The sequence below is a fragment of the Capricornis sumatraensis genome, chromosome 21 (assembly GCF_032405125.1).
Source record: "Capricornis sumatraensis isolate serow.1 chromosome 21, serow.2, whole genome shotgun sequence".
Lineage (NCBI taxonomy): Eukaryota > Metazoa > Chordata > Mammalia > Artiodactyla > Bovidae > Capricornis > Capricornis sumatraensis.
Window position 1 is genome coordinate 42,815,568 of NC_091089.1, and position 24,863 is coordinate 42,840,430.

The 24,863-nt window shown below is 43.0% G+C and overlaps 1 protein-coding gene across 1 annotated transcript in view; it reads right to left on the bottom strand.

The window, feature by feature from the left end:
* The window catches only part of LAMA1 (laminin subunit alpha 1), a 124,644-nt gene that overhangs the window by 78,197 nt on the left and 21,584 nt on the right, over nucleotides 1–24,863 (bottom strand). Inside the window, exons 4-5 of the mRNA XM_068993660.1 lie at nucleotides 3,767–4,009; nucleotides 2,632–2,811 (exon numbers count right to left, since the gene is read on the bottom strand). Of these exons, the coding sequence (XP_068849761.1) occupies nucleotides 2,632–2,811; nucleotides 3,767–4,009 (423 nt within the window). The remainder of the gene's footprint in view (nucleotides 1–2,631; nucleotides 2,812–3,766; nucleotides 4,010–24,863) is intronic.

Consider the following 24,863-nt stretch of genomic DNA (forward strand, 5'->3'; position numbering starts at 1 on the left):
TTAAAACCTCTTGTATTTCAGTGCAAAGAAAATGTTGACATCCAAACAAATATCTCAGTTGCTATCAGTAATCAATAACACACATATACCTTTTAAATCATATTTCATGCACAAATAAATATAAATAAAATATTTATGTTCAATTGAAGTAAATAATGTTCAAATTATCTCATCAATTGAAACCAAAGGAGTTGAAAAAGAATTTCCCAACTTGGCTGCATCATAAACTGAGGCAGTCATATTCGAAACCTAGGCTTTTTGCTTTCACTTTCACTTTCATGCATTGGAGAAGGAAATGCAAGCCCACTCCAGTGTTCTTGCCTGGAGAATCCCAGGGATGGGGGAGCCTCATGGGCTGCCGTCTATGGGGTCGCACAGAGTTGGACACGACTGAAGAGACTTAGCAGGAGCAGCAGCAGCAGGCTACTGAAAACTCTAAAAATATTCCTAAATTGAATACAGCCCTATATAAACTACCCACTCCAGTATTCTGGCCTAGAGAATTCCATGGACTAGAGAAGTCCACGGAGTTGCAAAGAGTCATACATGACTGAGCGACTTTCACTTTTTCACTATATTAAAAGGATAACTCATGACCAAGTAGGCCTTATCCCAGGAGTGCAGAGTTAATTTAACATGTAAAAATCAATAAATGTGAATCACCATTAACAGAATAAAGGAGAAAAACTAAGATCCTTTCATTAGATGCAGAAAAAACATTTTAAAGAAGGCAACACCATCATTCCAAAAACTCAGCAAACCAGAAGCAGAAGCAAGCTTCTTCAGTCTAATAAAGGTGTGTCTATGGAAAACCTGGATCTAACTGTGGAAGGTTAAGCACTTTCCTCCTAAAATGAGCTCTCAACATTTCTAGTCAACATTTCAGTCGCCCATACAATTCAATAATGCAAGAAAACGGGAGTCAAAGGCAAATAGAGGGCACAGTAAGACTAACTGTCATTATTTGTAGATAAAATGATTGTGTACACAGAAAATCTATCAAAAGCTACAAGAATTTGTAAATCGGGATGAACAAAAATGAATTACACTTCTATATATATATACTCGAATGAACAAAAGGAAAACAAATTTTAGAAAGCAAGCCATTAACACTAACATTCAAAAACATGAAATACTTAACAATAAACTGAACAGAAGATGGACAATAAACAACAGATCAATGCCAAGAGGAGTGAAAGAAGTCAGACGAAAGTGGAGATGTATGGCACATTTGTGAACTGGATGATCCAATACTATCAAAATGTCTTCCAAAATTCCTCCTAAATTGATCTATTTGATCTATGGAATCAATGGACTCCCAGTGAAGGTCTCAGCAGGCTTTCTTTCCTTCTTTTTGGGCAGAAATTTACAAACTGATTCTAAAACTCATAGGGAAACACAATGAACTTGGAACAGCCTAACCAGTCCTGGAAAAGAACTGGACTGTTACAGTACGTGACTTCAAGACTTTCTACAGTAATGGAGAAAGACCTTTATTGGCATAAGGATAGACAAACAGATCATTAGAACAGTTCAGTGTCCAGAAATACATCCACAATAATAAGGTCAAGTAATTTTCAACAGGCCACAAAATAATTTAAAGAAAAAAACAATGTATATATTTTCAACAGGTCGTGTGGAACAATTGCACGTGCACATGGAGGATAAATAGCTTCTACCTTACACCAGATAAAAAATGAACAAGAATGGATAATAGGTGTGAAAACTAAAACTATAAAACTATTACAAAAAAGCATCAGAAAATATTTTTGTAAACTTGGGGTAAACAAGTATTTCTCAGTGAGAAATAGAAAGATTAATTGAGGAAAAAATAATAAATTGCATTTTATCAAAATTAAAACTTCTACTCATTGAAAGTCATAGTTAAGAAAGAGACAGAGGACGGAGAATGGATTTTCAGTAGAGACACATCGGACAAAGGACTTGTACACAAGATACATAATTTATAATTCAGGAATAAAAAGACAGCTAACCCAATTTAAAGATGGATAAAAATGTGATCAGATACAAATAAGCACACACTCAACATAATTCTCAGGGAGATACAAATTAATCCCCAAGGAGACACTCTTCCATGCACGCTGGCACGGCTGAGGTGACAGCGATGACACCCCAGCGTGGACGTGTGTAGTGTACCCGGAGCCCTCACACACCGCTGCAGCATGGCACAGCTGCTTTTGATGTCTCAGCAAATTCCCCAAAATTAAACATACAGCTATCCTGTAACTTGGTCGTCCCACTCCTACTTTATCCAAGGGGTTTGAAAACGTCTGTCCCGATGAACCTTGTACATTTACTATACGTATATCTCAAAGTTTAAACTTTTAAGTGAAAAAAAAAAACCAAAACCCAACAACTCTCACTTGCTTGGTCAGTCGTAGAGCCAGATCAGAATGAAGAAATGGCCACTACACCCTGTGCAAGACAATGTCATCGGATGAGTGGAGACAAGGGGGCCTGAGGACACCACATCAGAACGTCTACCTCATTTAAAGGTGGTATTTAATGTTGTCAACAAAAATAAGAAAAAAGGGCAACCAGGGAAGAAATGTCTATTTCCCTTAAATGACATAAAGTTTTTCTATAGGTCAGGAGCCCGGCCAGACTTACTCGTCTGGTAACAATAGGGTCCAGGTCTTTAGGGTCCCGGTGGCTGAGGGTCATAAGATCGGCGTTGAGGGTTCGGATGCGCTGTAAACGCAGGCGGATGTATCGTGCAGAAGTGAAATCCAGCAACTTGGGTGAAAGATCATCAGAGCTTGGTCTGCCATTGATTAACGATGTGTGAATCTAAAGATAAAACATTAAAATAAAGAAATATCCATTTTAAGTATTCAAAAAAATATAACTCTAATGGTTCAAATTCAGGACATAATCTTTACAAATATTATCTAAAATAAAACCAAATAACTAGGTTCTTATAGGAATCTAATATTCATTGACACTTGTGAACAGCAATGATCACAACCCAAGTTCAGTTTATTAAAGTCATTCATTCTAGTGTCTCAGGGATTGCAGGAAACCTTTAAACAAGAACACTTCTCCTGGTGTGATGAGAGCATTTTAACATGGATCCGCAGGCACCTATGAACCAGAGTCTAAATGTCAAGGATTGACTGAGGAGAGTGGGAAAAGGTGTCTGGGAGCTTTAACTCCCAGTCTCTCAACTCGTCTCTGCTCTTGAAACAATGCAGGGCCTGCTGCAGAGTTCCTGTGTGAAAAAGCACTTTTTTTTGGAGGGTTTTTGTGGTTTTAGCTCATTAAGGCATTCTACCAAGGCACGGCTAATTTTTGATCACACTGATTTAATGATGTGTGTGCAGTCTAGGCATGTAGAGCATGGAACTGGAACACTTTATCAACCATATCCAACCCACAACACCCCCAGGGAGAGTGAGAACTTCCTGGAGAAAACCGGGAGCTCTATCAACAAATGTTGTTGCCCTGGCATCATGGGAAGGATCCTCCAGGGAGGATCTAATGAATTATTAAATCACAGCAGAGTGAAGCTGACGGACCTTCTTGAAGGGAAGAAATCAATAAAGTAACACGTGTCCGGGGCAACATGAAGCATCAGTACAGCAGGCAATGATACCTCAGCTCCACCATCTCAACAGTTAAAGATCTCTGTGATCTGCACCAGGAGGGATCTATTTTGAATCCTCCACTTTGGCTCCTACGACAGCTGTGTTGTCATTGGGAGGTGGGGAAAAACAGACCTCCCAGCCGGTAGGGGGCGCCTTACCTCTCCGTGCTCAAGCGGCACCAGTCTGGAGTAATAGGAGGTGCAGATGACTTCGTCATCCGCCCTGTAGGTGGGCGGCCCCCGTCTCGGAGTGATGTTGTAATGCGTCAAACATTCTGTGTCACTGACTGCATAGTACTGCCAGGGGCTGAACTCGACACCATCCACTGAACGTTCCAAGATCCAGTTTCCAGGCCGAGGGGCATTAGCTGCCTTGATGATGACATAAGCGACCTGGAAGACCTGGAACAAAGCCATTGAAAAGACTCACTCAATAATCAGTAACAAGTGCCCAGAAACCAAAGTGCCTCTTGAGAGCACTGCCATATGATGACTTCCAGTGTCTTTACTGCTTTTGAAGACAACTGCTCAGAAGTGTTCATCAGAGGTGTATCTTGTAAATGTTTTGCTGGTGGCATTTGCTTTCAAAATATACTCAAACTGTTCACAAGTGAATCTGTATTATTATTATTGTTATTAGCAGTGTAATTTTTAAAATATATTTTGAGTGTGCTATGTACCATGTGGGATCTAGTTCCCACATCACGCCTGGAACCTGTGCCCCCTACATGGCAGCATGAAGTCTTAACCACAGGACCACTAGGGAAGTCCCAATAATGTTAATAAGTGCCTGTTTCCTTGTTTTCAATGTCTTTTTCCAGCAGGATTCTTAATGGTCATAGTTGCAATATATTTCATCAATAGTAGTGTTAAACAATTTCTCATACATTGATTTGAAGATAACACATCTGAACATGAGAAAAAAAGTCAACTTACTACACACCTATCACAATGGTTAAAATCCAGACCACTAACAACACGAAATGCTGGTGATGTTGTGGAGTGACAGGAACTCTTGTTCAGAGCTAGTGGAAATGCAAACTGCTGCAGCTACTTCAGAAGAGAGTTTGGTGATTTCTTATGAAATTAAATATGATCTAACCATGATCACTCACCTGGAGTCAGACATCCTGGAATGTGAAGTCAAGTGGGCCTTAGACAGCATCACTACGAACAAAGCTAGTGCAGGTGATGGAATTCCAGTTGAGCTATTTCAAATCCTGGAAGATGATGCTGTGAAAGTGCTGCACTCAATATGCCAGCCAATTTGGAAAACTCAGCAATGGCCACAGGACTGGAAAAGGTCACTTTTCATTCCAATCCCAAAGAAAGGCAATGCCAAAGAATGCTCAAACTACCGCACAATTGCACTCATCTCACACGCTAGTAAAGTAATGCTCAAAATTCTCCAAGCTAGGCTTCAGCAATACATGAACCGTGAACTTCCAGATGTTCAAGCTGGTTTTAGAAAAGGCAGAGGAACCGGAGATCAAATTGCCAACATCCGCTGGATCATGGAAAAAGCAAGAGAGTTCCAGAAAAACATCTCTTTCTGCTTTACTGACTATGCCAAAACCTTTGAGTGTGTAGATCACAATAAACTGTGGAAAATTCTGAAAGAGATGGGAATACCAGACCACCTGACCTGCCTCTTGAGAAATCTGTATGCAGGTCAGGAAGCAACAGTTAGAACTGGACATGGAAAAACAGACTGGTTCCAAATACAGTCAAGGCTGTATATTGTCACCCTGCTTATTTAACTTATATGCAGCGTACATCATGAGAAACGCTGGGCTGGAAGAAGCACAAGCTGGAATCAAGACTGCCGGGAGAAATATCAATAACCTCAGATATGCGGATGACACTACCCTTATGGCAGAAAGTGAAGAGGAACTAAAAACCCTCTTGATGAAAGTGAAAGAGGAGAGTGAAAAAGTTGGCTTAAAGCTCAACATTCAGAAAACGAAGATCATGGCATCTGGCCCCATCACTTCATGGCAAATAGATGGGGAAACAGTGGAAACAGTGTCAGACTTTATTTTTTTGGGCTCCAAAATCACTGCAGATGGTGATTGCAGCCATGAAATTAAAAGACACTTACTCCTTGAAAGCAAAGTTATTACCAACCTAGACAGCATATTGAAAAGCAGAGACAGTACTTTGCCAAAAAACGTCCATCTAGTCACGGCTATGGTTTTTCCAGTGGTCATGTATGGATGTGAGAGTTGGACTGTGAAGAAGGCTGAGCGCTGAAGGATTGATGCTTTTGAACTGTGGTGTTGGCGAAGACTCTTGAGAGTCCCTTGGACTGCAAGGAGATCTAACCAATCCATCCTAAAGGAGACCAGTCCTGGGTGTTCATTGGAAGGACTGATGCTGAGGCTGAAACTCTAATACTTTGCCCACCTCATGCGAAGAGTTGACTCACTGGAAAAGACTCTGATGCTGGGAGGGATTGGGGGCAGGAGAAGGGGATGGCAGAGGATGAGATGGCTGGATGGCATCACCAACTCGATGGATATGAATTTGAGTGAACTCTGGGAGTTGGTGATGGACAGGGAGGCCTGGTGTGCTGTGATTCATGCGATCTCAAAAAGTCGGACATGACTGAGCGACTGAGCTGAACTGAACCATACAATCTAACAATCATGCTCCTTGGTATTTACCTAAAGGAGTTGAAAACTTCCACAGGGAATGGATAAAAGAAGTGTGATGTCCATACAACAGAATATTATTCATTAATAATAATTTTAAAAATTGAGCTCTAATGCCACAAAAAGACAAACAGACATACAGGAACCTTAAATGCATATTGCTAAGTGAAAGAAGGCAGTTTGAAAAGGCTACGTACTGGATGAGTCCAACTATATATGACCTCCGGGCTTGTTGGTTTTCTGTTTTTTGTCTTAAGCCTCTCCCCATCTTCAGTTCAGGTCAGTTCAGTCGCTTAAAGCCAAATTTTTCACTCTCCTCTTAGCCCTCACCAATTCCAGGAACACAATTCCTCAAAATTAACCCACCATAAACCAAAATATTTTACTTTCATCTACTGAACTATTCCCTGGGAAGGCCAATTCAATCTCATTACAATAACTTTGTTCACCTACAAGAAACGCCCCCCAATAAAGCACACCCCCTGTTCTAAACCATATTAAAAGCAAAATAATGTTATTGGATTTCAGTAATGAGGAAAATTAGGAACTGCTTGCATCCAGAACTGAATTCCATGTTTAAAAATCTAGAACCATCTTCATCAATTTAAGTCACTTACAATAATTAAAATAAGGCAAAGGCTATTCTGCTGGAGCATAAACATCTCAAGAAAATTTTCCTATGAACATAACTACATGGTTTTTTCTTTGGGGGAGATTTTTTTTTAAACCTTTCCCCAATTTTGTAATTCATAAATTCTATCATTTATATGCTTTTTTATTTACTATATTTTGTTTGCTCAGTTGCTTAGTTGTGTCCGACTCTTTGAGACCCATGGACTATAGCCTGTCAGGCTGCTCTGTCCATGAAATTCTCCAGGCAAGAATACTGGAGTGGGTTGCCATTTCTTCTCCAGGGGATTTTCCTGACCCAGGAATCAAACCTGAGTCTCCTGTGTCTCCTGCATTGTAGGCAGATTCTTTACCTGCTCAGCCACAGCACTTGCTGTGGCTGAGAACAAGTTAAGTGATTTATTAGAATTACTAGCACTTCAAACCTTTCTAACTACATTCTTCTCATGAAATATGTACTGTTACTCCTGCTACTTTACAGATGAGGAAACTGAGGCATAGATTAAGTAATCTTCCCAGGATCTCACAGGTACTAAAATGTAAACCACACTTCTACAGGTTGCAAGGGAAAAGAATGAAACCCTGAGCTGAGCAACAAGTGAGCACCAACCCAGTTTTCCAAATCTCTGACCTCAACCAGCAGCAATTGTTTCAATACCGTGTTCTTGTACTTTCATCAAACCCTTGTTGGCTTTTAGACAGAGAGGTCAGTCACATGTCACAAAATGATATCCAGTGGAAGAACAAACATACTGGGAAAACTTTAGGACAAATCCTTTAAGTATCTTGATCAAGGCCTTCAGATATGACACTGGGCGTTGTTCTCACAATCTCTGAATAGTTCCCCAACTGGAGACTGGGAAACAAGTCAAAAAAGGGATTATGAGATGTAAATCTGCAAAAGTGGAAGAGGGAGCTATGAAGCATCTAGATGCAATATGTTAAATCACGTTACTGGCAGAAATGTCTCCCCAAAATCCAAATGCTGAAGTCCTAACCCCTAGTACCTCAGAATGGGACTGTATCTGGATAGAGGTGTTTAAAGAGTTAATCAAGGTCAAGGGAGGTCATAAGCCTGTCTGACTGGTGTGCTTTTAAGAAGAGAAGATTAGGACCCATACACACAGATGGAGGGTCAACCCTGTGAGGGCACAGTGAAAAGATGGCCATCTGCAAGCCAAGAGCCGAGGTCTCAGACGGAACTGACCCTGCCAGCACCTTGATCTTGAACTTCCAGTTCCCAGAACTCTGCTAACACATTTCTGCTGTTTAAACCCCGAGGTCTTCCGTATGGGCTATAGCAGCCCTAAGCAAATGAACACAAGCTTGTCTAATTCACCCGTTGTGTGCTGACAAACAGGTCTTAGCACCCAATATAAAAAAAAAATAGTGAGGGCTTCTTTGTTAATATATAGAACCTTTGCCCAAATGAAATCCATGATATTTCTGTTGCTGCTCTTTAGCACGGTTGACCGAACTGCCTTGTCTCTCCATATAAGGTTGGCTGAACACAAATTGATGACACAGGGCTTCCACTACATTCAGCGTCACTGAGGTCTTGCCAAAACCTGTAGCTGATACAGCCACTTTCAAATCCACTTTCATCAGGGTTTTCCACCGAGTGGCCTTTGTTAATGATCGCTGGAATGCACATAAACAGTGCCACATAAATAAAGTGCATGCGCACCCAACACCGCTTTCGACACAGGAATCCAGACAGGAACTTTCATGCGGCTCAATCTTTAATGTATTAAATCCACCTCAGGCACAGAGATAAGAACAATACACGGAGCCTAATTCTCCAGCATCAGGGCTCAGCTTCACATGTGCTGGGGAGGCCAAGCGTCTCTGCTCCCCGGAAAGCTCAGCTGTGTAACTGCAGGAGCCCAGATGCCACACGGGACCCCGGCTGGAAATTCTGCCCACAAGCACGTACCTGCCTCCCAGGCCACAGTGAAACAGTGGATGGAGGATTGTTTTCTCTTACCCAGTGGGAATGACCTTTTCATAGGCAAAAGAGATTTAGATTTTTTTTTTAAGTTGTTTGTTTGTTTTGTAAATTTTCATTCATTTTATTTATTTTTGGCTGCACTGGGTCTTCATTGCCACGTGCATTCTTAACCACTGGACCACCAGTGAAGTCCAAAAGAGATTTCGTTTTGTAGTCAAATTACATTTTAGAAAAGAGATAGTTCAGTCTATCTGATAAATCATACTGTTCAATTGGAACTTCCCTGGTAGCACAGTGGTAAAGAATCCACTGGCCGATGCAGGACACACACACGGGTTCAATCTTTGGGTCAGGAAGATTCCCCGGAGAAGAAAATGGCAACCCACTCCAGTATTCTTGCCTGGAGACTCCAAAGGACAGAGGAGCCTGGCAGGCTATAGCCCATGGAGTTGCAAGAGTCAGCCACGACTGAGTGAGTGACTGAGTATGACGATTGCTCGACTATTCTTATAAAGCTGGTGAATCTGTGCTTTGTAAAAGTGTATTTCTTTGGATATTATTAGAAAATAAAATTCAGAGTGATCATTTGAGCTAATATTTATTACTTAAGAATAAGGAAGCAATTATTTACCAGAAGGCTAATTACTAACGCAGCTATGATTCCCTTCTGGTTTTACAGAGTATGTATCCCGAAGTAGCTTGTCAATTGACAAAGACGTGAAACAGCATCAAACACTCGGCAGAATGAGAAGAGTTTGGGTCTTGGACCTTCACTTGGTGTGTAGGATCCACGGGATTCACATTTTAGGTGAATCTCTAATGGACATTGATCTTAAAATATCATTTCTATTTGATGCTAATGATGGTTACACTGTTATTGCCTCATTTTAGGACCAGTACCCAAAATGAACAGACAAAAGGACTTGACTTCATGAATGAGAAGAGAAGTGTGAAATAAAAGAGGTTTGTTGCTCTTTAAATCTGCTGCTGTCATTAGAAGTGCAGGGTAAACAGGTCAGAAGCCACTGTCTTTTCCCATCTTTCTTTTCTTCTTGTTTTTTCTTTTTATGGAGGTGAGGAGGGACTAGCTACTTATAGTGGCAAATGTAGACCAGATAGGTTTCTCTTCTGAAAATTCTTAAGCTTCCTGTCTCAGAAAACCAAGGTTGGCTCATTCTGGAACCAAGTTCAGATTCTCCACATGGACACAGGAAAAGCCAGGGTGAGAACGCTGATGAGCAAGGAAGGAAGGGCAGAGAGAGGGGCCCATTGCAGAATTAGAAGGGAACCGGGACCAGTTACCTGGGGATGGGAAAGGGGTGATTAAACCCCTCCAGGAGAAGTTCTGTTTTTCATCAACTAGGAAAGCTCTTTCTAAAAGCCCACGGGTAAGGATTCCCAGGGTTCACGAGCCCCTGGTTCCATCTCAGGATGACTCAGGGGATTATTTCCAAGGATATGTGTTGATCCCCATGAAGAATCAAAACTGGAAATACTAGGCTGGTTTCCATCCCTTGTCTCATAGATCTCTCTGTAGAAATGCTCCTAGCATTTAATTTCTCCAAGCATTCTGGGAAGATCTGGCTATGTTTTGTGAGAGATGAACTCAAACAACCTCAAAAGCACAGCCAGGAAGGTCCCCAAATACTCTTTGTGGAGATCTTTAGTACTTTTCCTCACCTGGAGGTGCCGGGTGACAGCTGAGCCCAAGAATGAGATAAATCCACGTGGGAAATGCAGGTACCAACCCTTCTAGGACCTGAGAAACCTAAAAAGCACCTTTCCTGTCCCCAGACTCCTGACCACCCATCACCTAGGGACATGGGTTTTCACCCAGGAACATCTCAGCCTTTGAAATTACACTGGACTTTCTCCCCCAGACGCAGTGCCACTTGTTCATGTTGGAACGGAGTGGGCGGTCAATACCAGTCCCTCCTCCCCTCCCGACCATGGAAGCAGGCTCGGGAATCCGTCCTGGAGACTGGAGGAGGTCAGGGATGATCCAGGAAAAAGCAGAGCCGGAGGTGGCGGCCTAGAAAGTGGGTGCAGAGGCCAGCCCGACGCTCAGCCTCTGGCGTCACAGGCTAAGAGACACATGCCCGCCCGCTTGGTGGCCTTGTCCTGGGGTCAGGAGCTGTGCCTCCTGAGAACAGCCTGCCCAGGAGGAGAAGCGCAGAACCAGATGGAGCCCAGAAGGACAGGTCAGCTTGGCTCCCTGTTAGAAAAACAACAGCCCCTCTCCTGGGAAGGGGTGGGAAGGCAGAGCTGCTGCTGTCAGAGATGTCCCCACCCCTCGCCACCAACACCCTCCCCAGGACACAGGAGGCTGAGAGCAAAGGATGCTTCTAACACCCTTTCACTGGAGACTCATTCTGTAGACACTGATTGAATGTCTGTTCCGTATTAGTAACAGGACTGTGTCAGGGGCCATGAAGACAGTGCTGAGGTGGGGGACATGGTCATCATATGGCCTGGATGCCCTGATGGGCAGACAGGTGGGCCAGGGCCCCGGAAGAAGGACAGGTGATCAGGATGTCTGGGGGGCACCCTCATCTGGAGAAGCCGTAGGGTCAGGAAAGGTTTCTCTAAAGGATCTCTGGAAAGAGAGGGAGACATCTAGGGGAGGAGAGAAAGCTGCTGGGGGACAGGAAGCTGGGACCCTACAGGGCCAGAATACGGAGGTGGGACACAACAGGAAGCCCAGCTGGCTTGAGTGTTGAGATGGGAGGGGAGCAGACAGGACGGGGCTCTTTGCAGAACGTTCAAAGTTCTTGACCATTTGAGGGCCCTGAACCAGGAAGAGTTACCAGGTCACCAGGGATGAAACGAAGATGGAATTGGATGCTAGTGCCAGGAAGTCGTGCGAGATGGTGGTGGTGACAAAGAAAAGATCAAGACTAAAGTAGAGGAAAAGCCAATGTGTCTTCAAGAGTTTTCCTAAAGATCTAATGTGAGTGAGAAAGAAAAACGTGGAGGCCCAGCAAGGTTTTCCAGCTTTGGCCAGACACCTCAGGAAGACAGGACAAGCCTCCCTCGTGTGGTCTCAAAGCCACCACTCCCCTCTTCTGTCCTCAGTCCCGGAGAATTTCTGGCTGAAGACACTTGAAAACTTCCTTTCACTTCCTCTCCTGGTCCTCACGCTGACCTATGGTGCCCAGGAGATTCAGCAAGTTAGAAGCAGACAGCCCCACAGCCCTCTGCTCAGCCCTCATCGTGGGAAAACAGTCCATCACTCCCTAAAAGTAAAAGGGGCCCCTGATCATTAAGCCTTACAAATCCAACTGGCAACATCATCTAGAGAAATCGTGTGAATCTGCACCTGACCGGGTGCATTAAACATTAACCTTTGAGTTACACATTTACAGCCTCTGGACACAATGATTATGTGCTTCTTTCCTTTGGTCCCTAAATCTAGCTGAATCGCTTACAGTATCGGCCCTAGAGAGATTAGAAAGCATTCTTTTGTTTAAAGATTTCACTCAGTACGTGGAACCTTGGTCCACATCCTATTTGAAGATTTCCATCTTTCTTTAGGAACCTCTAACTACACGGAACATCTAGAATTTCTCAGGCATCGACTTGACAAAGTACACTTAAAAACTGCTAAATAAATGTCTTATACAGGAAGGCTTTTGTTTATTTAAAAAATGTGGTGGGAATGTAAATTGATGTAGCCATTATGGAAAACAATATGGCGATTCCTCCAAAAATCATGGCTATATGGCTAAACAGGGGCTTCCCTGTTGGCTCAGTGGTGGGGAGTCTGCCTGCCAATGCTGGGGACATGGGTTTGATCCCTGCTCTGAGAAGATTGCACATGCCACACAGAGCAACTAAGCTGGTGTGCCACAACTACTGAGTCTGTGCCCTGGAGTCCAGGTGTGACAACTATTAAGCCCGCACAGCCTAGAGCCTGTGCTCCAAGAAAAGGAAGGCCAGCATGGTGAAGGGCCTGCAGACCACAACTGGAGAGCTGCCCACACAGCAGTGAAGACCCTGCACAGCCATAAATAAATAAATAATACATGAAATTTTAAAAGCAGTAAAATAAATGGCTAAACAAGCTCTGAGATACAGTGGAATATTACTGAGCCTAAAAAGGGAACGAAATTCTCATACACGCTACAACATGGATAAAACTGGAGGACATTATGTTAAATGAAGTCAGCTGGACACAAAAGGACAAATACTATATGATTCCCCTCATACAAGTTGTAGAGAATAATCAAACTCATGGAGATGAAAATTAGAACTGTGGAAAACTGGGGCTGCGGAGGGGAGGAAGGATGGGGATTAGTGTTTAATGAGGACAGAGTTTCAGTTAGCCAAGATGAAAAGTTCCGAGAGGTAGATGGTGGTGACGGTTACATAACAATGCAAATGCCAGTGAACCCAGAAATGGTTAAAATGGTAATTTTAGGTTATGTATGTTTTACCACAAGAGAAAAAAAGATGTGAAATTAGGGAGAGAAAAGTGAATGATACAAAGGCTCAACTGTTTTGGGGAAAATGGAGATTTCTAAATAGAGAATGATTAGGAACCAACCCTTGTTTAGAAATTGGAAAAGACCCTGATACTGCAAAAGACTGAAGGCAGGAGGAGAAGGGGATGACAGAGGATGAGCTGGTTGGATGGCATCACTGACTTAATAGACATGAGTTTGAGCAAACTCTGGGAGACAGTGGAGGACAGGGAAGCCTGGTGTGTTGCAGTCCATGGGGTGGCAAAGAATCGGATATGACTGAGCGACTGAACCACAATAACAGGAACCAAGTCTGGAGCAGCCCCCCGAGCAGTCTGGAGGGCAGGCCAGCAGCTCAGAGGGGAGAATGAAGTCCTGTCTTTCCCCCAGCCCTGGTTCTGTCAGGCTCTTACTAAGCCCTGGCAAGGCCTGGTGGTTTCACAAAATACAAAATCGGAGGACAAACATTAGGGTTTGAGTGTGAAAGGAGGCTTCTGCATGACGTGACTGGAGACCCACAGCTCAGAGGCGGGCTCTCCTCCTGGTGATGTTTCCTACGTGCTGCGCTGACCGCGGGGCAGTCCCACGCCTCGCCTGGTCCTGGAGTCTGGTTCGAGGTTGTAAATGATGCTAAATGGTCGCCACTGCAGTGGAAACCTAAGAAACGGTTATTTCATGGGCTTTCTCGTGCTTCTAGCACACGAAGCACAAAGATAAATATCTTCTGATTACATGTCATAAAATAGTAGAGAAAAGATAAAATTTTAAATTGTAAGACTGACAATTCCCAACGGTCACCTACTTGTCAGAGGAAAGGTCTTGGAAATTATTAAAACTACATTAGCTCAGTCACTTTATGATTTCACGTTAAAAATAATGATGAATAACCCAAATTTGATTTAAAAAAAAACTCTTATGTGAGGGTATATGGGAATTCATAGTTTCCACTCAATTTTTCTCCAAATCTAAAACTTTGCTGGAAAAGGAAGTCTCCTAATTAAAACACACACACACAAACCAAAGGACACAGCCATTTGCACCTACTGCAGTGGCTATCAGCTACTCTAAGAAAGTGTAAGCCACTGCAGTTGGCGCATAGAAGGTGATGAGTGCTTTTCAGGCTTCACTGAGCTTCTCAGGTAAGTGGGCATCCCAGCTAATTATCTGCAACTTTTAATCTGATCTCCCAGCTTTCCCAGGCTTCATTTCCATACCTTATGGGGCATGGGGGCCACCAGGCCAGGGCAAGCCAGTGACTCCACGAACCTGAGCACAGATTTCAAAGGAGCAACAGGTCTGAATGCCTTGGCATAAGCACGCAGCTGCCTCAGTCCCTAAGAGTTTCCATCCTGTCACGACTTCGGCAGCGTCATCATCTCACTAAGACCAACACTTGCAGAGTCCGACTTCCAGAATTAATCCCCACCCATGCACTAAAAAAGGTAACGCTTTGTGATTTATTGCTGTTCAGTCGCTAAGTAGTGTCTGACTCCTTGCAACTCCATGGACTATAGCATGCCAGACTTTCTTGTCCATCATCTCCCGGAGTTTGCTCAAACTCATATCCATCACGTTGGTGATGCCATCCAACCAGCTCATCCTCCGTCGACCCCTTCTCCTCCTGCCGTCAATCTTTCTCAGCATCAGAGTCTTTTCCAATGCGTTGTCTCTTTGCATCAGGTGGCCAAAGTCTTGGAGCTTCAGCTTCAGCATCACTACTTCCAATGAATATTCAGGGTTGATTTCCTTTAGGATTGACTGCTTTGATCTCCTTGCTGTCCAAGGAACTCTGATTGGTGATTAATAGATTTAAATTTCTTACAATCCAGAGAAAGAAAGTCACAGACTTAGAGACCAAGTTTTTCGTTGCCAGAGGGAAGGATGTAGGGAAGGGAGAGTTAGGGAGTTTGGATGGACATGCACATATTGCTGTATTTAAAATGAATAACCAACAAGGACTTACTGTAGAGCACAGAGAACTCTGCTCAATATTATGTGGCAACCTGGATCGGAGGGGAGTTCGGGGGAGAATGGATGCATGTGTATACATATATGGCTGAGTTGCTCTGCTGTGCACCTGAAATTATTCAGTTCAGTTCAGTTCAGTCGCTCAGTCCTGTCCGACACTTTGCGACTCCATGAATTGCAGCACGCCAGGCCTCCCTGTCCATCATCAACTCCCGGAGTTCACTCAGACTCACGTCCATCGAGTCTGTGATGCCATCCAGCCATCTCATCCTCTGTCGTCCCCTTCTCCTCCTGCCCCCAATCCCTCCCAGCATCAGAGTCTTTTCCAATGAGTCAACTCTTCACATGAGGTGGAATTATTACAACATTGTTAATCAGCTATACTCCAATATAAAACAAAAAAAAAATTTTTTTTAATATAATGTTTTCCAGGATTCAGGCTTAAAATGATCAATCCAGTTGTATTCTCTACACCACAATGCATTATTCACAATGAGTAATATAACTATGAATCTACATGTTCTTTAGATTTCTCACATCATAGGTGTGAAATAATAAATAGAAAACATTTTATAAAATGCAAAGTATGGATGTCAGGTATCACTATCGGACTTTTGACTTTATGGTACTTCCCTAAGTACCATAGCTATTCTCCTGACAACTGGCACCTCTCAAAAGGACGGTATTCAGAGTTCATTCAACTTTGTTCTCTTTTGTTATGACTTGAAAATTCTTTCCCGCCTCTTAAAATCATATTCAAAGATCTAAAACTGTCACCATCATTTGACAGAACATTTGCCTGGGCAGAGATGAATAAACGTGGCATAATTTACACCTGTGAAGGTGATCAATAATATCAGACAAACTGTTAAGCATCTGAATTCAGCTCAGTGCTCCCAAATAAGTGTTCAGTAAAGTAACAAAATGTAGATTAATGAATATACATTATATCCGAATGAATGAAAATTCCTTGCTATTTAATAAACAAAGAACAAAAAAAGAAACTGTTAGCGTCCACGCTACTAAGCGGTTATGAGACACACCTTTCATTCACTGTTAGTGAGTGTATAAACTGAGCAGTATTTTTGAATGTGCACCTCACTGTATGTAAACTGTGTGTCCATGGAATTCTCCAGGCAAGAATACTGGACTAGATTGCCATTTCCTTCTACAGGGGATCTTCCTGACCCAGGGATTGAACCTGGGTCTCCCACATTGCAGGTGGATTCTTTACCGTCTGAGCTACCAGGGAAGCCCATATGTAAACTGTGTATCTCAGTAAAATGAAAAATGAAAGATATCCATTATGATCACACTGGATGGACTATTTTAGTGCCATAAACAGGCCTTTCCTGTGTCGCTGTCTCCTGGGCACCCTTCCCTCACCCAGTCCTGCATTTGGGTTGTTTCTCTGATGCCCTCAAGCTTCCCAAGTGGCTCAGGTGGTAAAGAATCTGCCTACAATGTGGGAAACCAGGGTTCGATTCCTGGGTCAGGAAGATCCTCTGGAGGAGGAAATGGCAACCCAGTCCAGTATTCTTGCCCGGAGAATCCCATAGACAGAAGAGCCTGGTGGGCCACAGTCCATGGGGTCCCAAAGAGTCGGAAAGGACTGACTGAACTAATACCTTCACTTTCTGATGCCCTCAGCTGCTCTTCCTACCTGTGCCCCGAGCCTGCTCAACCCTCACATCCCCCATACCACTCGTCTGCTTTCTTGCCTCTCTCCCCTGCTAGCCCAGAAGCCCCTGAAGGCCAAGATCAACCTTAAACGACAATTTAAGATACAGTGACCATATCTACATTTATATGGAACCAATTGTTTGTTGATTACTTTCCCGGGATGTGGCCATTGAATCCCAAGATTCATCACAGAATCCTGAGATGTCAGCCCTTCAGAAGCAGATGTCATGAATTATTAAACATAGACAGTGTTCTCAGATATGATGGAATGGATCAGAAGATAATTCCTGGCTGTTAGCATCACAAGTGATTTTTGTTTAAGCTTTTTCTACATTAAATATTTTCTGCTTCTATATCAGAATAAAGGAAGTTCTGCATAGAGAGGTCCATTGAAGGCATTAAAAGCATGTGAGATGTTTTGAAATATAGCAGAGGTATTCATGAGCTACTTTTTTTTTTTTACGTTGCTACAGCTTTCCTTTTAAAGATGAAGATGTTAGATGTTACCATTTGAATACATTGATAAGTAAAAAGCAGGGGAAAAAAAGTTAAAAACAAACACAAGAATGGATTCCAAAATGTATTTTTCAAAGAAAAATTTCTTCAGAAATTAAAACATCTTTTTTTTTTAGCTTTACTATAATAGGAAGAAATAATTCCAGAACAGACCTCTCTTTCTTTCCATAAATATACAAAAAGCTTTATTTTGAAGCCAAAACAGTTGGAGATAGGAAAGTATATTTTGACAGAGTCCTGCAAAATTCTCTTCACTCACTTTCCAAAATCCTCCCAAGCCTGATCTAAGAAGCCCTGTAGAGCAAGCAAGACTAACAGTACAGCCAACACTCTGCCATTTAAATCAGGAAAAGAAAAAGCAGGGAGCTTTGGTAAACTAAGTTGTGCTAACTGGAAAAATGGTTACGCTTGACTATTTGGCAAACTACCATTGATGACACACATTGGATAAAGCTTAAAAATAAATCTTGTCAGGAAAGGAAACTCCACATATGCCCTCAATTATCTTCATGTATTAAAAAGCAGAGACATCACTTTGTCGACAATGGTCCAGATAGTCAAAGCTATGGTTTTTCCAGCAGCCATCTGCAGATCTGAGAGTTGGACCATAAAGAAAGCTGAGCACCGAAGAATTGATGCTTTTGAACTGTGGTGTTGGAGAAGACTCTTGAGAGTCCCTTGGACTGCAAGGAGATCCAACCAGTCAATCATAAAGGAAATCAACCCTGAATATTCATTGGAAGGACTGATGCTGAAACTGAAGCTCCAATGCTTTGGCCACCTGATGCAAAGAGCTGACTCACTGGAAAAGACCCTGATGCTGGGAAAGACTGAAGGCAAAAGGAGAAGATGGCAGCAGGCATGAGATGGTTGGATGGCACCACCAACCCAATGGACATGAGTTTGAATAAACTCAGATACTGGAGGACAGGGGAGCCTGAGGTACTGCAGTCCACGGGATCACAAAGAGTCAAACTCAACTTAGCAACTGAACAACAACAAAGTCACCTCACTTATCATTAACAATGAACAATTTAAGGTGCGATTTCTTTATTTCCACTTGGTCCTACAGCTCTTTATGTCGCCTAAATACAAAGGCACAGCCCCTAAAAGGTAAGCTATGGGAGATCAGCAGAAAGAAGCCTCTTTTCAGAAGTGTGAGGCAGTGGGGGTTCAGAGACGTCTCAGAGTGCTTACCCCTCTTCCTGTGAAAGGCAGGGGTTGCCCTGTGTTTCCTCCACTTGAATCTCAGCCAACTTCAGGGACTGGGAGGTCCACAGAGCAAAGAAGGAGATGCTGAGTGGCACTGAGGCCAGGCCCTAAAGGGAAGCAACCTCTGTCGCTTCCTCTGGAACACCTGTGCTGGAGCCCTGAACTGCCCGGTCGCAGCCTGCCTTGGGCCGCCGTGCTGTGAGGAAGCCCCTAGCCCACAAGGAGAGTTCACAAGCAGGAGCCCTGAGACCACGTGAGGGGAGAGCCTTGGCCAGCCCTCCCCGCGCTGCCCCAGTGCCGCCTCCCTAGCTCCCCAGACACCCCCCTCAACTGCCCCAGGGCCCCTACTCCAGAAGCCCAGACCCCTCCCCAGCTACCCTAGCACCCCTCCCTTAGCTGCCCAGACCCTACCCCCAACTGCCCAGGGGCCCCTCCTCCAGACCACCTGCCCCAGCTGCTCCCCTGGCAATGCACTGCACCCTGAGACACACCCACTCAGTCTTCCTGAAACCCTGACCCCCAGAAACAATCCCAGAAAGACATACAATGAATGTTGCTTCAAGCCATAACGTTTTGCAGTGGTCTCTTACGCAACAGTAGATAACTGGAAGAGACACTGCAAAGGAGAAAACAAAATGAGACAATAAAAATGTGAAAACAAAAGACAGACATATCTCTGAAACGAAAGAGATAAAAACGTCTGAAGGGCAAGGATTTCTCGTGGCTTACTTCCAACTCATAATGAGGGACTTGGTTTCTTCCAACCTATTCATTCTGCCAAACAAACTCAAGAAAAACTTAGTATTTGAAATCAGTTGAGACCCATGTGAAGTAATTGAAATTGAAATAAAATTGAAATAAAATCATTTTGAATAGATGCAAATACACAGCCATTGGTCATTTCGACCAGGATCTCCAGGAATAATTTCTGCCTGACCTGTTTTAACAGACACCCAAGACTCATTCATAATGAGAAGCTCCAATTTACATGCAACTCTTGTTCTGAAAGTCTTTCAAGATTTTCTGCCTTAAGAATGTGAAATTTGCCTGTTCTTTTCTTGTTTACCTGTCAATGTGCTTAGCAAACACTTAACATTTGGATGATACAATGATAGACCTCAATCCAGCTCTTGCCAATTTTTCAGAAATTTGGGGGGAAAAAACACAACAGCAGACATCCAAATTAATGAGGTTTTATAAAACCCAGCACACAAGCAGCTCTTGTCTAAAGGTTTGCGTAAAACAAAGGCCCTTCTGTGATTATGTTCCCACAACAAAGTGCTACTTCCTAATTAAACCTACACAGAGTATAAAGCACTGCTTCAAAAAGCAGCCTTTATCTTCAATGCCATAGAAAATGTTTCCTCTTTTTTACGAAACACACTTTGTCTTCTAAAGGGACATTACACATTTTTACTCACAGATCGGGCCACTCCCAGGGAAAATTTTGCCCAGGTTGAAACATTTTCAAAGGAGGTTACTAAACACTGATGCATTTTCCTGCTTCTTGACCAAAAAACACGTTAGGGGACACCCAGATTTACCATGCAAGGAGCGTTGATACTCCGCCCCATTTCCCAGGGGCTAGGACCCTGCTGGGTGGCAAAGAGAGGCGGGGTTTAGGAAGAATCCAGACACTCCCAAGGCAGGAGGAAGTTGTCAGAGTGCCTGCCAGTCTCCCCGTGAAATCATAACAGAGAGGGAACAATCGTGGGAGACCAGAACAAAGGAGGGGAGACTACCTGGACGGTGTGGAAGGAGATGGAAGTCACAGTGTCCAGCCCCAGGGGCAGCTGTGCAGCCATGTGACTCTGGGCAAGCCTGCGGACCACACTCTGCACTGCTACCTCCTAATCTCCAAGGAGAGGGCCGTCTCCTCTCCAGGACTCTCAGAGATGAAGTAAGAAGGACAAGCAAAAATGCTGTAGAGTCTACAAACTATACCTGTGTGGATACATGTATGCGCGTGTGTGTGTCTGTGTGTATGAGATGGTTGGATGGCATCTCCTACTCTATGCACATGAGTTTGAGCCAACTCTGGGAGATAGTGAAGGACAAGGAAGCCTCCCGTGCGGCAGTCCATGGGGTCACAAAGAGTCAGACGCGACTTAGCAACTGAACAACAGCAACAATCTACACACACATATATATACACACATAGTATATTGAGTGTACAATTCATAGATTGAGCATTCGTGTATATGTATTAATAGACTGAAGGCAAAGGGAGGCAAAAAGACTGCAGGCAAAAGAAGAAAAGGGTGGCAGAGGACCGAGATGGTCGGATGGCATCACCAGCTCAATGGATATGAACTTGAGCAAACCCCAGGAAATAGTGAAGGACAGGGAAGCCTCACGTGCTGCAGTCCATGGGGTCACAAAGAGTTAGACATGACTTAGGGACTGAATAACAACAACACTAATAGATTCTATAAGGTACATAGATAATATACTATGTATATTCTATATACACTTTACTAAACTCTATACTATTCTGAATTCTAAAATACTAAATTATATATATTATATACAGATTATGCACATGTACTGTATAATCTATACACTATGTATAGATTCCTTACATATAACTGTAAATATATACATGTATAGATCCCTCTACACAACAGGCAGTGAATATTTCTTTTAAAAGAAATACTCAACACTAACTAGGAACGTGCATTCTGAGCCTTGGAAATGATCTGGCCACACTGCACTCCTTCACTGGCATGTACTCCTTTTTCACTGAAACCTCAAGTTATTACCCATAACAGAGAAGCAACCAAAATGTCAGGCATAAACTGTTGTGCAAATGATGGGTAAGCCCTAGAACAGGATGTTAGTGGAGCTTTAAAATGATTCATAATGATTTCAGTTATACTGGGAAATGATCAAGCTATAAAGTTAAATAAAACATCAGGACACAAACATATTTGTCACAAACCTTAGCCAGCCAGAGGGTCGATAGTGTCCAAGAATGCAGACAGTCATGAGTTCTACCCTTGAATTACTTCAGCTAAGCCTCAGTTCCATCATTTGTCAAAAGGAGCGAATGGGGAACCAGACTCATTGTGCGATTATGAGGGTTCCACGAGCCAGTGCAGGATGAGGGGGCTGCAGGACCCCTGGCCCAGGGGAATAGGTAATAAAAGTGCTAATTTCACTTAGCATGTTTTCAAGGCTCACCCATGTTGAAGCATATATATCACAACTGTTCCCTTTTGAAGGCAAAAGGATCCATTCGATGTAGAGACCACATTTTGTTCATCCATTCATTGTTGATAGACACCTGGTTCCTTCTACCTTCCAGCTGTTGTGAATAGGCTGCAATAACACATGGGTGTTTGAATATAATATCATTTTGAATTCCTACTTTCAATTCCTCTGAGGATATATCTAGAAGTGGAATTGCTGGATCATATGGAAATGCTGTGTTTAAGGAAGCCACCATACCGTTTTCCATAGCACTGCCCCAACCATCCCTGCACAAGGGTTCTAACTTCTCCATACCCTCACCAACCCTTATTTTCTGATTTTGTTTTTTTTTTTTGTAACAGCCATGTTGATGGGTATGAAGTGGTATCTCATTGTGGATTTTCATTTCCACAGTGTCAAAAGATGTTGAGCATCTTTTCATTGGCCCAGCATCCTAACATAGAGTATCTCAAACTGGAAATCCTTGAGTTATTCAGTTGAAAAATACTACCACAGGAATACATTTAAATATGTTTAATAGAATATATACGGTTTCATATGATTAACAACTAAAAGAATGCTGACAGTCATAAAATTCAAGATCTATCAAATGTGCATACTCCCTCTCTCAGAATGATATCTTTAAATTTTTAAGTTATCACAAAGGATCCCTGGCTTGCGTCAGTGGTAAAACACCATCGAACATATTCTTAAGTCACTGGACAGTGAGCAATAGTTTATGACTGGACACTATCCATGTGGTGGTGGTTTAGTCGTTAAGTCATGTCCGACTCTTCCGACACCATGGACTGTAGCCTGCCAGGCCCCTCTGTCCGTGGGATTGTCTAGGCAAGAATACTGGAGTGGGTTGCCATTTCCTTCTCCAGGACACCATCCATGTATATGTTAGTTTTACATTTGTTAAGTGACTCATCAGTATTTTCTTAAAACAATTCCTACAGATTGTTTTCTTTTTAAGTAAGACATTGCTAAGTATCTAAGTGTAAATTCTAACATACAGTGAATCGATGAAAGAAATGAATCACAGGCATTATTTTAAATAAGTAAAAAGATAAATTGAATCGTTCCTCCTATAATATGTTACTAAGGCAAACACTCCACAGTTAAATCTTACTGGAAACCAAACAACATTTATGGACTTTCTGATAACACCACTTTCTATCTTTTATTCAGTTTATCTTTCAGGTAACCAAACATTGTATACCAAAGCTAAAAATGCCATAAGTTCTACAGCTGTCATCAACTAGAAAGTCGCAAACAGGATCGATGTCTTTGGCACTTGCCACCAGAATGAAGCTGACTGATTTGGTCATAAAACCTTAGCGCTGACATATTTAAGTTGCATGAACACATTTACAACATGAAGTTGCTATGATTCTTGATGACATTAAGGTCTGCCTAATTTTACTTTCGAAGAAGGCAATGGCACCCCACTCCAGAACTCTTGCCTGGAAAATCCCATGGACGGAGGAGCCTGGTGGGCTGCAGTCCATGGGGTCGCTAAGAGTCGGACACGACTGAGCGACTTCACTTTCACTTTTCACTTTCATGCACTGGAGAAGGAAATGGCACCCCACTCCAGTGTTCTTGCCTGGAGAATCCCAGGGACGGGGGAACCTGGTGGGCTGCCGTCTCTGGGGTCACACAGAGTCGGACATGACTGAAGCGACTTAGCAGCATCAGCAGCAATTTTACTTTAAAACCTGTACTTCGGAGCTTACATTTTTACCGAAGGGAAACAAAGCAGTTGATAGGTTATAGCTGATGGCTGGTTATCTTTTAATCCAGTTGTGAACCCAAAAAAGGAATGCAAAAATAAAGCACTGGTTCACAGTGATTCCACACTCACTGCCTCAACTCTGCTGATGTCTGGGCATGCAAGACAAGCCTCTATAAATGTTAACAAGGAAGGGAGAGAAAGAGGAGGAAGAAAAGAGGAAGCAGACAGCTGTGGTCCCTGCCTTCATGGGGTATATAATCTAGAAATTAACTAGCAGCTGGTGAATAGCTGGCCTGACAGAGAAACATACAGACTTTGACAATGGAAAAGTCATCAGAAGCTGTAACCACTTTCACGTTCTAAAAGTTGCGTGTCAATGAGACCCAGTAAACAAGGATAAGAGATGGGGAAAAAAAGGAAACAGCATGACAAGGGAGTGATCCAGATGCCAATACCTAAGTGGGACCCAAAGATAGCCTTGCTTCTCATGAGACAACCAGCCCTGGGTGCAGCAGAGCAGCCAGGATTGCCACGCATGGGTTCTGGCCAAAAATACTTCACCGGCATGTAATCAAGCCTTATAGCTGAGTTTAGTTCATGAGAAATAAAGGACATAAAGGAACATATTAAAATCACAATGAAACCACTTGACAAGTCCAGAATGTGGGATATTCTACCAGACAAAAAGCCTTGTGTTTTCAAAAACTGAATATCATTTTTTAAAAACAGTGTGTGCATGCTAAGTTGCTTCAGTCGTATCTGAGTCTTTGCAACTCCATGGATGGTAGTCTGTCAGGCTCTTCTGTCCATGGGATTCTCTAGGCAAGAATACTGGAGTGGGTTGCTATGCCCTCCTTCAGAGGATCTTCCTTACCCAGGGACTGAAACCGCATCCCCTGTCTCCTGCATTGACAGGTAAGTTCTTTACCACTAATAACACCTGGGAAGCACCCCCCCCCCCCCCCCCGCCGAAAAGGAGAACAATTCAGGTTAGAAGAAGCTTAAGAAGCATAGTAATCAAATGCAACGTGGGTTCCTTATTGATCCTGGTTTGAAAAACAAAACAAAACCTATAAAAGACATCAGTGATTAAACTGGGACAACTGGATCTCAGTGAAGAAATAGTTAGTTACTAGGACATTGCTGTCAGCTTTGTTAGCTAATGGCACAGTGCCTATTTGTAACAAATGTCCTATTTTCTGAAGATGCAAAAAACCTTGCATTGGTCCAATGTCACCATGACTGC